The sequence below is a fragment of the Chaetura pelagica genome, unplaced genomic scaffold (genome assembly GCF_000747805.2).
Source record: "Chaetura pelagica isolate M959 unplaced genomic scaffold, ChaPel_1.0 scaffold414, whole genome shotgun sequence".
Taxonomy (NCBI): Eukaryota; Metazoa; Chordata; class Aves; order Apodiformes; family Apodidae; genus Chaetura; species Chaetura pelagica.
In genome coordinates, this window is record NW_009952976.1 from 1001072 (window position 1) to 1015138 (window position 14067).

At 51.0% G+C, this 14067-nt stretch overlaps 1 protein-coding gene across 2 annotated transcripts; it reads left to right on the forward strand.

Annotated features, from left to right (window-relative positions):
* Positions 1-10: 10 nt before the first annotated feature.
* SEPT3 (septin 3) lies at positions 11-12693 on the forward strand. Of its 2 annotated transcripts, none has more exons than XM_009996365.1 (10): positions 11-159; positions 5375-5566; positions 5838-5966; positions 6698-6779; positions 7156-7293; positions 7656-7773; positions 8207-8302; positions 10320-10419; positions 10893-10944; positions 12167-12693. In XM_009996365.1, exons 1-10 carry the CDS (start codon positions 150-152, stop codon positions 12300-12302), a joined length of 1053 nt encoding a protein of 350 aa, XP_009994667.1. In that variant the 5' UTR covers positions 11-149; the 3' UTR covers positions 12303-12693. The 2 variants fall into 2 exon arrangements, with proteins under 2 accessions (XP_009994667.1, XP_009994668.1); XM_009996366.1 differs by having other exon boundaries at positions 10323-10419.
* Positions 12694-14067: the final 1374 nt, after the last annotated feature.

Sequence of the window (14067 nt, forward strand, 5' to 3'; positions counted from 1 at the left end):
TGGGGGGTGGGGGGAAGGAGAGGACACAGGAAGGAAGGGAGAGGTAAAAACGGAGCCTCGTAGCCCATCGCACGGCGTCAGCGTCAGGCTAGAAAAGTGAGGGGGAAGCCCACCCCCTTGGGAGAGGATTCGGAGACAAAGGAAGCTTCATGTTCAAAGGTAGGATGCTCTGGGCTCGGCAGGGCTGGGCGATGCTGGAGGGACGCCGCTGGGGCTTTTAGTGAAGGCACCTTCTACCGTGCACCAAACACTGCCCGGCTCTGGCCACGGGGGAGGAATATCCCTGTAGGGCAGCGGGGAAAATCCGTCCTGGCTTTGTCTCTTCTCTTTTTTTTCCCCTTGTGGTGGCAGCAGCCTGGCATGAAGAAGAAGGAGCAGGGCTGGTTGCGGGGCGGATGGAGAATAGCCGGCGCCAGGGGCTGCTCTGAAAGAAGGAGATAATCCCAGCTGGTCCAGAGCTGGGGAAAGCCCAGAAGCTGCTTGGCGACTGGTTTGTCCCTTGCAAGTGACAGTCAGTTGCTGCGGGGGCAGCAGGGACGTCCTGTGCTGCTCCCTGGGCATCTGCGCAGGAGCCGGCGGGCGGGCAGGGAGCCCTGGCACCGGCAGGCAGGCGGGGGGTACCCCGGTCCTAGGGCACTCAGCATCCTCCTCGTGCCTTGTGGTGCAGCTCTGCCACCCTGCTGGCAAGCTGGCATATGGGGATGCTGGGGAACAGCATCAAGGGTACTGCCAAGGCTGAGGTGAGCATCTAACCCCGCAGCAGCTGGGCTGGGGATGGCCCAGCCCTTCACCTCCAGCTTCTGCCTCTCCAGGGAGGCTCGGGCATGCACTGCCCTGGGTTTCACTGCAGCCCTGGCAGGGCCAGGCTCTTGCCCAAGCCCTCTGCAGAGTGCTGAGGGGAAGTAAGGTTATTGCTGGGAAGGCTGTGGCAGCCTAAGGAGCTGGGATGAGATTTCCTGCCTCACTTGAAACGCCCAGTGATCCTGAGGCCAGGCAAAAAGAGCTGGTAAGAAGAATAGCTTTGTTCTGCACCCTGAGGTCAGGCGGTGCATCCGCCAGGGCTTGGCCTTTGCCCTGCACAGCTGGGAGAGATGCCTCGGGATCATCACAGAAATGGAAGGGAAAGGGATTTCTCCAGTGGAGAGATGTTCAGTGCAGCACCTCTGTGGATCTGATGCAAGGAGCAGATCCTGATGTCCTCAAGCCCCAGGAAGGCTGTGCTACTGAAGCATTTTCTTTCCTAGGCACCTGGCATCACCCACCAAGGGCCTCCTCCTGCCAGCCGCCTTCAGGCTCCGAAACCCATCCCTCCTCCCTGTCCCATGTCTGTAGGGAGTGAGACTGTGGGTCTGGGGCCACGCAGGTGGAAAGGTCTGGGGTGAGACGTGCGTGTCGATCACTGCCTCCAGCTGGAGCGGGAAGCCTTGTCCTGCATGGGAGGAGAGCCACAGCAAGGCCATCCATGTGTTACATGGGGGTTAAACAGCTTTTCTTTGCTGCAAGCTGGGCTGTGGTGATCGACTGTTTGCAGCCCTCCTCCCTCTTGCCAGTCAGACAAAGGATGGGAAGGCAGGGGGAGGGGATGTGACTATATCTGGGTTATTGGGGCGGAGTAGATGTTAGCCCCCACTACCTGAGACCCTGAGGAACCTGCAGGGTCACCTCTGTCCCCAGCCATCTGCTTCAAATATCAGAGGCAAGTGGACAGGAAGGGTGTGCTGCAGTAGTGGTGTCTGCTGCTGGCCATGTACACAGACCTTTCAAGGGGGAGGTTTTGGGGTGGATCAGTGGGTGGTAGAAGCAGGAGCTAGCTGGGACTATTGGGACTTCTCTGAGCACTCATTGCCTTTCTGGTCCTATCTGCCCTGACCTTAAATGCTGCACCCCTCGTTGCTCTGGAGTCAAATGGAGATGCATCTCTTGTGAGCTAGAGATTATCCCCCAGCAGTCCAGCGCAGGTGACCTCCCACTGGTAACTGGGCAGCAGAGGTATCACCAGCAACCGCCCTCTTAAATGAGCTTTGCTCAGCATACAGAGGAAAGCAGCAGGGAAAAGAGTGGCAATGCAAACAGAGGATATAAGGGGTGAACCTTTGTTAACCCTCTATTCATTAACTGGCCCTAGTGCCCTATCGTGTATTCATTACAGGGGACAGCCAGAGGGGCCCAGGGATGTGCCTAGGGCACACAATGTTAGTCCTTGGCCAGTCAGTCAGAGCACTAATGAGGCTTCTTAGCATCATTACTTCATCTAAAACAGCCATTCCCAGGAGACCAGGTAGACATGTTTCATATCTCCAGGTGCCTCTCAGCTCTGGCCTCGGTTTTGCACATCCTGACCTCCTCGGCAGTCTGTTCCTCAGTTGGCTCCTTGAATTCCTCTGTAGGACTTAGGAGACAGAAAATTTTGTGTGGAAAGCTGAGCCCTCAGGCACCTCTATGCAAAATGGAGGCTCCCCTTGCTGAGGCTGCACAAGAAGACACCCCACACAGAAAGGAAGGCAAATGACCAAGAGGAGAAAGGGAAGTTGTCTACCCTGAGACCTTGAATGTCCAAAATCAAAATTCCTAGGGCAACGTCACTGATATAAAATCCAGGAAATATTTCAGGAGACTTCTAAAGATCTTTTCTCCTGGTCTCAGGCCTTTCTGTCAGTGCCCAGGAACCTGACTAAAATATCTGCTCCAGTCACTCTAAATTCCTGGCTCTAGCATCAAACCCTGCAAAGGGATAGCCATGTATTGTGATGTCCACAGCAGAGTTAGCAACATCTGCTGGCTCTGGGCTAACCATCCCTTGGTGAGACTGAGGGATGAGTTATGAACCTCTTAGAGAGCCTTGAGCTTGGCTGCCAGCAACTTCCCTCCTTCCTCCCCCTGGTGTAAGAACAAGGAGGGAATAAAGGAAAGAGCAACAGGCCCCCTGAGAACAAGCTACTGCCTGGGCAGCAAAGAGGTCGCAGCATGCATGGCCAAGGTCCTGCACCCATCCTATGCAGGTGCTCAGTGGAGCTTTCTTCCCCACCTCAACCTGCTCCCTGTCCAGCTCTGGGGTTTATTTTCCCCCACTAATGCAGTAGCCAAATGCTTCACTGCTGCCACAGCCTCCTGCCCCTCATAATTCCCTGTCTCACGCTCTTTTCCCTCTCTCTTTGGGGTAGGTGGGTCCCCAGCAGGGCTGTGTGGGGTGCACACAGGATGCTGCAGCAGGATGAAGGGCATGGCACAGCCATGCCACCGTGGTACAGGTGGTGTGGGGCAGCCCGGGAGGGGAAGAGCAAACAGCAGGATGCAGGAGAGCTGGCTGGCTTGGCCATCCATGCTGTGCCACAGAGATGGGCTTTTCTGGCTGGCAGCAGCTTTGAGAAAGCTGGAAAAAGACAACAGCAGCCCCAGGGGTTGCTTTGTCAAAAAAAAGGAGGGGATCACAGCTGATAAGCTCTGGGCTCGGCAGGCAGCCTCCTCGGGCAGCTGCCCGGCAGCCTGAGGTGCTCTGAACTGCCAGCCTGGCTCAAGCCAACAGTCTGTCTTGTGCTCTGATCTCCCCGGGGTGCTGCTCGCTGCTTCAGGAGAGGGTGATGATAGATCAGAGTGTCCTGGCTCAGTGGGGAAGAGCAGAAGGAGGGGGCCATCCTCCAGCAGACCTCTCCCCTATGGGCAAGGTAGAACAGAGGTGGTACGAGAGCCTTCAGAAGTCCCCCACAGTGCTGTGCATGGCTGGCTGTGCTTCCATCCTCTCACATGGAAGGAAGATCCCTTCTCCCAGTTCAACATAAAAGACTTCCCAAGCAGTGTAAAAGGAGCTGGGTGGAGGCACTCTTCTCCTTGCCAAGGCTGGCACTTCTGCAAGGTCTTTCCTCAGCACACGATAGTAGGATATTAAAGCTTATGTAAAATCTGTGCCTGCACAGGAGCTTTGTTGTGGGAATGCTAGGCAAGGTCATCAGCCAGCCATACAGCCTATTGCAGCCTAAACCTGGCCTTGAACAAAATCTCTCTGTCCTCTCCCTAACCCTGGTGTCTGCCTGGCCTGGCTGGGCTGTCATGGGGACCCCAGACTGGTGCTATCAGTGTCCCCAGCCTAGTGACCTCTGAGTTGTCTTCCTCTCCAAGGGGCACATGTCACCCACCAAATGGCAGTCGCCTGCCTGGCCCCTCACGTCCTCCTCTGCAGCCAGTGGGTTCTGCTGAGAAGAGTGAAAAACTCCACCAAAGTGATGGAAAGGGATAATTTAGTGTGAGATGCTTGAACTGAAGCAGCATCCAAAACAAGTGGATTGCTTACCAGGCAAAAACACATGCTGTCCCTGTCCTTGGAAAAATAACCATCTAATGAGAAAAAGCATGAAGGAGACAAGTAATTAGAGTGGGAGAGGCTCTAGTTTGCAGCTGGTTTGTACATGAAAGGTATTTGATTCCCATCCCCTTCATTTCCTTTCTAGATTCATCACTCACTCCTCCCTTCCCCACCAATTACAGCTTTTCTTCTGTGCCCTGTCCTCTCCCAACTTCCAGCTTCCTCCCAGCCTGTGGGAGCTGCTCACTAATGAGACCAGAGAGGGAGATAAATGGATGAGGCCTGCCCCAAGCAGTGTGTGCCATCACCCGAAAAAGAGTCAGGGAGGCTGGAAAACCTGCAGGAACTTTCCTTTGGCCTATTTGTTTTACATGTAAGAAGTGAGGAGGGAAAGGTGCAGATGATTAGTTTATTGACCATGATGATTAGTTTCTTGAGCATGACAAAAAACATCGATCTGTGGGCAGGAGGCAAGCCTGGAGGTTGTGGCCATGCTCTGCGCTTCCCCCACTGCCTTCCTCTGAGGAACTGAGCCTGCAGAGCATGGCCACTAACGCAGATGCCCCTGGCAAGGGCCAGACTTGCAAGTCCTCACAGTAAATCCCAAACTCTGTTTCAATGCTGAGACTTGATACAGGGTAATTTTTAAAAGTCTGTTCCATCATAAATGTCATGCATGTTCCATCATAAATGTCATGGGCAAAACACTGGTGATCCTGGTGAGAACTGGGAGATAAAAATGAGGAGACACACTCAGAGCTTTGGGCACCTGATGAGGAGCCCAGCCAGCTTGCCTGGGTCTGCTCCTGCTGTTTGGATGTAGCCATCAACATGTTCCATTCTCAACAAACCAAAATTCTCCACCTCCTCATGTGGAGTGACATACAGAAGAGAGTGCTGGAAACTCAAATAGATGTTCCTCCATGAAGAGCCTTCCTGCCAAATTTTTGCAATTCAGCCATTCCCTGTAGCTCTGGAAATGGATGCCCAAGGTTGACCTCAGCCCCTGTGAAAAGGTGAGCAGGGAGGTCCTCGTTGCACCTTAATGATGATTTTTCAATCTTTCTGTCCATGCAGGGCCAGCAGAGAACAAAACTGAAGCAGCCATGTCTGAGCTGGTCCCAGAGCCACGACAAAAACCAGTTGTACCAATGAAACCCACAAGCATTAATGCCAACTTGCTGGGATACATCGGTATTGACACCATCATTGAGCAGATGCGCAAGAAAACCATGAAGACAGGTTTTGACTTCAACATCATGGTTGTAGGTAGGCAGAGACCCGCTGAGGTGCTGGGAACCATGGCCAGGGACTGCCCTGTGAGGCCAGGTGGGAGGGCAAGCCCTGCAGGGAGGGCTCACCAGAGCAGACAATGCTTGCTCTGGGGGGAAGAAGAGCCTGCACAAGGAGCCTGTGCAAGCCTGCACAAGGAAGGAGATACCTACAGCCCCTTCCCCTCCCAGCCTGGCTCTGTCCCCTGGACCTGCTGTCATCACCGGACTGTGTCAGGTGTCATGAGCTTCCTTTTTTCAACCTGCAGGTCAGAGTGGACTGGGAAAGTCGACATTGGTGAACACCCTCTTCAAGTCCCAGGTGAGCCGCAAATCCTCAGGCTGGAACCGGGAGGAGAAGATCCCCAAGACAGTGGAGATCAAAGCCATTGGACATGGTGAGAGCCAGGCTGCTGGGGTGGAGGCAGTATTGATGCTTCAGCACAGTCTTGCAGAAGACCCCAGTGACCTATGCAAACAGTTCTCTGGTATCAGGCAGCCCTTTCTCTATGGGAAGCTAAAGGACAAGTGCCAGATTTAGATGGTGTCAGACCCAGACAATGCTTTTCTTAAACAACAATGCCACTGATGCCACAGTAAAAAGTGAGGAGTAGAAAAAAAGATATTTCTTCTGACAAGACATTAACATGCATGTGTGGATTAGGCATTGCTGTAAGTCATTCCCACCTGCAGACACTTAACAATCTATGCAAATTACATTGGTGGGTCCCATCCCAGGCCTAGTAGAGCACATCTCCTCATGGCAAAGCATCAGAACAGCTTCCACAGTGTGCAGAGTAATAAGCATCATCTCAGATTCAGGATGAAGCACTGGAGGGGAGGGTAGGTTGTGTAAAGTAGGTAATACCTTTGGGCCACAGACTGAGCATAAATCCATTTTTCTTGTGCACCTTATACGGTGCCTTTGGTGAAGTGGTTACCCAAATTTGGGGTCAGAAATGCAAGTGGAGGTCACAACTGTTGTGGCATGACCCAGCCTGGCCTGGTCATGCTTGCTGGGCAGGGATGAGGGCCGAGCACTTTTGTTCCCTTATAGGGCACAGAGACATGTTTCATGACGGAGCAAGTCCCCAGGGAGGCATATAACAGTTTACACTTTCTTCCCCAGTCATTGAAGAAGGTGGTGTCAAAATGAAGCTGACAGTGATTGATACGCCAGGATTTGGGGACCAGATCAACAATGAGAACTGGTGAGTTTTACATGGTCAAGGCCTTGTGTCCCAGAAAGGGCTGGAATTAATATGGTATATGGAGTGATTCTCATCTATTTGGCCTGCAAAGTGTCTGGGATCCTACTGCACTCAGGGGGCCAGTAATGTGGAAGTGGAATTGTGACCACCATATGTCTGAGTGCATGCTCAGGGGTAGGCACACATTGCATAGCAAGTGCTTACCTCTGTGCCCAGTTACAGAAACTCTTAACCTTCTCTGCTGATGGTGAGATGCTTGTGGTGGATATTTTTTATGCCTGAGACTGCTTTGGTGCTGTCAGAGCTGGGAACACTGTAGGCAGGAACACAAGGAGATTTCCACCTGTCTATTCATCTCTCTCTCATACCTTAACAGCTGGGAGCCAATCGAGAAATACATCAACGAGCAATATGAAAAATTTTTGAAAGAAGAGGTGAATATTGCAAGGAAGAAACGAATTCCAGACACACGAGTGCACTGCTGCCTCTACTTCATCTCACCCACGGGCCACTCGTATGTACACAGTCCCTGGTCCTTCCTCAAGCCTTCAGTGCCTCCGTGCCAGATATATAACCTGCACTGCTCCATCTCAGCCATGGACCCATGGGTCCTGCCTGCAGGGCTGGCCACTGAGTAGCTTAACTTTGAATGCTGCAGGGCTTGAAAGGGTCTAGAATAACAAGGGCAGGAGAAAAGCCCCTGTGTTTTTTGGGAGAGGGTAGGATGGATGGGAAGAAGGAGATGAGAGCATGGTGGCAGCAAGCAGGGCACATACAGGGAGGTTTCATTGGTGCCCAAATGCTGAGAGAGTCACTAGGATGAAAAGGGAGGAGGGTTAAGTGACCCCTTCCATGTTGTTCCCTTTTGGGCTACAGCCTGCGGCCTTTGGACCTGGAGTTCATGAAACATCTCAGCAAGGTCGTGAACATCATCCCAGTAATTGCCAAGGCTGACACCATGACCTTGGAGGAGAAGACCGAATTCAAACAAAGAGTGAGTATCTCTTCTCTTGCATGAGACCCTTCCCTGCCCTGGCTTCGAGGTGGGAGGCATGAGCAGTATCCTTCTGCAGTGCAGTCCTCAGGGCACATGGAGTCCAGCTCTGGATTAGTGGGTAAGTCCTGAAGATACAGCTGCTTATGGCTCTGAGGGGACCTGTTAGATCAGGAAGAAACGTGTGTATCCCTGTGACATCTCATGATATGCTCTGTCCCGGGAACTGCAGAGCCAGACAAGTAGATGTGGTTGGGGAAGAACGACTCTTCATTACTGCCATGTGTCCATGCTTTGCTGCACACTTCCCCGGGGACCATCCCCCCAGCCCCTTCCCACTGGAAGGATGTCCCAGATGTGTTTGCCCAGCCATCCTGCCTGCCTTCCCTTCAGGTTTGTGTTGCTTTGTGTTCCAAAATGTCTTTTTGCCCAGGTGCGCAAAGAGCTGGAAGTCAATGGGATTGAGTTTTACCCCCAGAAAGAATTTGATGAGGACTTGGAGGATAAAACAGAGAATGACAAAATCAGGGTAAGAAGTATTTTACTGTGGGAAGGGCATGGAGGGTGATGGCTGGGCATATTTAACAAGTGTAAAACAGACGTGTCGCTAGAATGTTTTAAATGCTTTGTGGTCTCTAAAAGAAAGATACAATGGATGTAAGGGATGGTCATGCCTCCTTCTCATCTTAATTTGTCCCTGCCCTTACTACAGGGTGATATAAAGACTGAGTGAGGAAGGACTATGTTTCACCTCCTCTTGCTGAATGCTGTTTGGCCACCATTAAGGGCCAAAGGGGCCTGATGTGTGGCTGATGTCCAGCCTCTCTCCCAAGCAACTGCCCCATGAGCCCTCTCATCTGCTGACCAAACTCGACCTGAAAAGCAATGCAGTTCTTATCTCCCTGAGTCCCTGTGAGAAGGCTAGTCCCACCCTTCCCTCCTCAGAGCATTAGAAACTGTCTCCTAATTTCCAGTTTGTGCTTGTTCATGGCCAGGTTGCACCCAGAATTCTATCTGTGTTCTTGTGCCAACACTGACTCAAGCAGTTCTCCTACTTAGTGGTCCTCTCCACTACTCAAGGCATTTATAGAGAACGTTATCCTTTTCTGACCTTCTAGTCAGCTAAAAGAAAAAGCTCATTCAAATGAGCTTCCAGTTCCTCAGCAGCCCATGCTCCTAGTCACATTTTTCTGTGCTTGCTCCAGTTTTATTTGATTTTCTAGCACTAACGCTGCTACCCCATGCTCCCCCATCCCTTCTGAGATCTGAACAACTAAGCCTGTGGGCCCCATATGGTTTTTTAAACAATTGCATAACACACACTGGTGGCTCTTGGTCATGTTCTGGCCGACTAGCACGTGGGGTCCTTCCAATCCTTCAGTCACTGCCTGTTCATGAGATCTTAAGTCATAGCAGAAATTCTTTATGTTATTTCCTAAATGTGGCTCTTTATGCCTCAAATATACATCTTCCTGGATAATAACCCAACCTTTGTGCTGATAATACCTCTTGGCCTTGTGATGTTAGTGCATTTAATTACCTCACTCATAATTTCTGGGACTAGGCCATTAATGAAAACAGATTTGCATCTGTGACAGTCCTCAAGAAACTCCAGGAGGGCTGCACTGCAGCCTGACACTTGCCCTTTCAACTTTCCCAACTGTCATAGCCTCAAGAGAAATTCCTAGCTTTCCCATCTTAAGTAATTACTTCCCATTTGGCAATACATCACTCATTCTAGAGAAGACTAAAAGGGTTTTACTTCTTCTCCAAACTGTTACTAGTTTTGAGGAGGGCACCACATTTTGTTCTGCACTTCAGCATCATTGCCCTGGGTTTGGATAGTCTCACACGTAAGAAATACACTGCTTTTTAATCTCCATTCCCAGGCCAAGGACATCCACAAAGCAGAGTAGATCTACAAGCATCTGCACAACCTTATGTATAGCAGGGTCTCCTGCACCTGTGCTCTGGAAACAGATGGTTTCTCCCTGTCCTTAGAGAAATCTGGGTCCCAAACAGCCTCACCTACTGTCCCACTTTGCAGGAAAGCTGCTCCCCTACTCCTACATTGCTGAGTGTTCACATGTGTCTTTGGGGAAGATGTTTTGAGACCTCTCCTTCTTCTGGTGAAGAACTACAAACTTGGTGAGAAATGCTCACTGCAGACCACCCATATGAGCAGCCCTGGGCTGAAAGACCCTCTCCTGGTTACATCAAAGTACTTATTTTCAGGTCATCCCCCTCTTCAGAAATGCTGGAGGTGGGTGCAGAAAAGCTCTGCCCTCTGCTTCAGAGCCCTTGGCACTGCTGCAAGCTGCACACTAAGCTCAGGGGGTGCAAGGACACCTGTAAAGCAAGGGCCTGAAATGCTAGGAATAGCACTGATGGGTGAAGAGGATAGTCAGTCAAGCATTGCAGGGTTTGCAAGAGCCCTTTCCCTTCGATAAAGCCTTGTGTTTGGTGAACTGAGAGGAGGGAAGGTGGATGGGGAACAGTGATGGTGCTGCTCTCTGGAATGGGTCTCTCCACATGTCTCTCCCCAGCAGGAAAGCATGCCCTTCGCAGTAGTGGGCAGTGACAAGGAGTACCAAGTGAATGGCAAGAGAGTCCTGGGCAGGAAAACACCTTGGGGAATCATTGAAGGTAAAACCACCTTTGCTTCTGGGAGCTGAAAGTATCTATATTACCCCAGCAATAGACAAGGGTCAAGATGACATGTCCCATGACTACTTTCCCATCCCTTTTGTGATAAACTTCTTGAAAGAAAACAAGAGGAGAATTCTCAAATAGCTGTGCTGGGAGGGAATGCCACGGTCAATGTGGTACCGCTACTGCCAACTGGCAGAAGCTGGACCCACTCTGAACACCACGGTGTGTGAAGCTGAGCGCCTGAGGTTGCCTTGGTTTTCAAACGAAAATACACACGTCACCACTCAGCACATCTTGGCTTTCTCAGTGGCTGACAGTGTGGCATTCCAACATCTGGCTGTCCATTCGGAAGTATTCAGGCTCTGCCCACCTGGAACCTGCCCCGTGGCAATGACCTTCCCATGATCTATAAGCACAAAGGCATTGTTGAAAAAATAAAGCCTAACAATTGCTTGCTTTCTTTTCAGTGGAAAACCTCACTCACTGTGAATTTGCCCTACTTCGAGATTTTGTCATCAGGTAAGGCCATAGTCATGTACCAGTTTGCTCTTGATGAGCAAGGAGTCTTCCTTAGACCTTCTTAGAGTGAAACAGCCTCTGTGGAAAGGAAAATAAAGTACATTTCAGGTAGTGAAAGCTTCTATGGGGTAGGGTTGGATTGAGTTAAGGGGTAGATACTCAAGTGCCTCTCTTAGTGACATGATCACTATGTCAAGTAGGTGTTAGTTTTCATGTATAAGCTGGATGCCTGGAGAAAAGCAGGGTACTACTACCCCCCTTATATCCCATTAAGTATATTAGATTGCAACAACTTCTATTTGTTGCTGAGAAAAGGTATAGGCTGGAGTCAGTGAGAAAGAGGCCATTACCCCATCCTAGACCATGTGTCCTACCAGGTTGAGGGATGGGCTGGAAGTGGAAAGCTCTATCTTTTGTTCAGCTTTCATTGTCCTTTCTTATTTCTACTTTGTTTCATGAAGTGTCTCAGCATAAGTGATATCTGCCCCAGAAGAGCTGCAGATTCAGGGTCACTTCTGTTCCTTCTATGCAAAATAAGGTTTTAAAATAACAGACACACAAAAAATAAATAAGGGAAGCACACTTAAAACCAGAGAGCTCTGTGGCTCATTCCACCTGTGAGTATGGGGTTATTGAGATACTTGGCCAGGTACAATAGACATTACCCTGCTGCCCTCTTTTTGTTCTGTGATATCTTCTGTAGCAGATGTGCTTTCTATAAGTCTTCCAGTAAAAACATTCTCACCAAGTGATCATCATAGAGCATATAGCAACCCAAGCCCCCAGTCCCTATAGAGTTTAGGGAAAATGCTCACAGCAGTGTTCTGCAGGTTATGGTCTGCAGTGGACCTGAATACACCCTCCTGGTGCTTTCTTGTTTCACCACCACTTCAGCTGAGATGAGCCCATGTTTGCTCTGACACACCAGGACAGCTAGTAGCTTTCCCACTGGTACTGCTGTGGGAAGGGCAGGACACTAGCAAGCACAGCCAAGGATTTCAGCCCAAATCTTGCATATGTGTCCTGGAATGCTGGTTCTCCAGTGCTCAATTGTATGATGGTATCCATGCAGAAAGAGGGGTACACTCATTAGCCTGACTGACTGGAGGAATCTTCCATTTACCTTGGGGAATAACATTATGGCCAGAAGATGAGTACTGAACACGCTGATATTGGTTATTGTATCCTCTTTCCAACCCCATCTTCACTCTGTCCCCTGCAGGACCCACCTTCAGGACCTAAAAGAAGTGACCCACAACATCCACTATGAGACCTACAGGGCCAAGCGGCTGAACGACAACGGCGGGCTGCCCCCCATGACTGTCGAGACAGAGGAGAACCACGAAAGTAACCTGTGAATGACCCCCCCCCACTCCACTGTCACCTGGTGTCTCTGGATATGACAACCCACCCCTGCTACCCCTGACTACTGCGGGCCTGTCTCCGAAGCATGTGGCGCATCCCCCGGGTGCGAGCGTGAGTGCGTGTGCGTGCGTGTGCCCACCTCTGTGCCAGAGAGGGGACAGAGGTGTCTCCCCATCCTGCCCAGAGTGTCCTCATTCTCCGTTTGTTTTTTGCACAGTGGACTGTCCGTCCTCTTCCCTTCCCTCGTTTCTGTGTCTCAGCTGTGTGTCTTGCCTGAGGGAAATAGGGATGGGGGGAAGGATTTCTAGGGGCAGGCAGGCTTCAGAGGTGGGAGGTATGGGGCGTGCTGTGGTTCTGTTTTGATCACACAGCAAGAAGAGACTCCAGGAAAGATGGTGGAGGCAGTGCACGCAGTGTCTTCAAGTGATGGCAGCAAGGATTTCCTTTGGGTCCCCAGTGGGTGGGAAGGCAGCTGGCTGGTCTAAGGGCAAGGTGGCCCATTTCTTGCTGTGGCTTCCCAAGGAGAAATGACGGCTTGGAAGTGGATAGATGGGAGAAGTGACAGTGATATGTTTTGTGGTTCAGGGGAAGTGACCAGTGAGAGGAGACAGAATGAGTTCTTGGGCTGTAGGATCTGTTTGAGAAGCATCAAAGGACTTGGGGAAGATAGCCATATTTTCCAAAAGGAGCAAAACCCAGAGGAAAAGAACGTTTCTGCTGCAGAAGGTGCATTTGCCTGGCCCAGTGCTAAGATCAAAAGCTGCACTTGAGCATCACAGGCTTTTGATCCTGTGCAGCTTCCAGCTCAGACCAAGCTGTCTTGAGGTCAGTCCACCTTGTTCCCCCTGCAGCAGTCCCTCCAGTCTCTCTCCAGCAGGATGAAGCAGGTCCCAGCCAAACCCTTCCCCCACAGCACAGCCCCTCTGCTGTGGGAACACAGGGAAGACTGTGCCACAGGCGGTCTCTGCCAGGGGCTGCCCTGGGGACAGCCCTGCTCAGCACAGGCCCTTCAGGATCTTGGAGGAGTGTAAAGAGCCGTGGGTTGAGAAGCACCGGGCCAGGGTGTCTCCCTGAGCTCTCCACTGATGTTGGGAACACAGAGGTACCTCCTCCTCACTGAAAGGACTGCGTTTGCTGCTCCAGCAGTCTCACTATGTGCTGCTCCTGCCCTCTCCTACTGCCCTCCCAGATTCCCTGTCCTCTTCTCCTGTGTTTTTGACCTCATTCCCTTTTAGCCCTCCGTAACTTTCTTCCTTCCATTCTTTTCCTATCTCACCTTCTCTGCTACTCACTATTTCTGTCTCTCCTTCATTTCTCTGAGTACTTGGATTTTCCTTTTATCCAAGCTGTCTCCTCCCTTTCCATCTCCCAGCTCTTACAGCTTCTCCTTATCAATGTGCTTTTGTGTCCTGCTGAGAAACTGTTGGTTTATCTTCTCCTGGAGACCCAGGAGCAGAAAGAGGCACAGCTTTACTGAAGACTATATGCTCATCTCTAGCCAGGGTCAGTTCTTTTCCAGATGTCCCTCAGCCAGGCAAAAAGCATCAGGGCTGGCTGGGAAAAAGGGAGGTGGGGTGAAAATCTCAGATGTCCTGAGCTTGGCAGTCTCTGCCTGTCACCCACTGTCACCCAGTTGGCAGAGACTGTCACCTCCAGGAGAATAGCCAGTTGCACTTAAAATGCACGTGCAGAATGTTGTGGCACAGGACAGTCGTGCTGCAAGACAGGGGAAGTGCAGAGGGTTTGGGATGGGGGTTG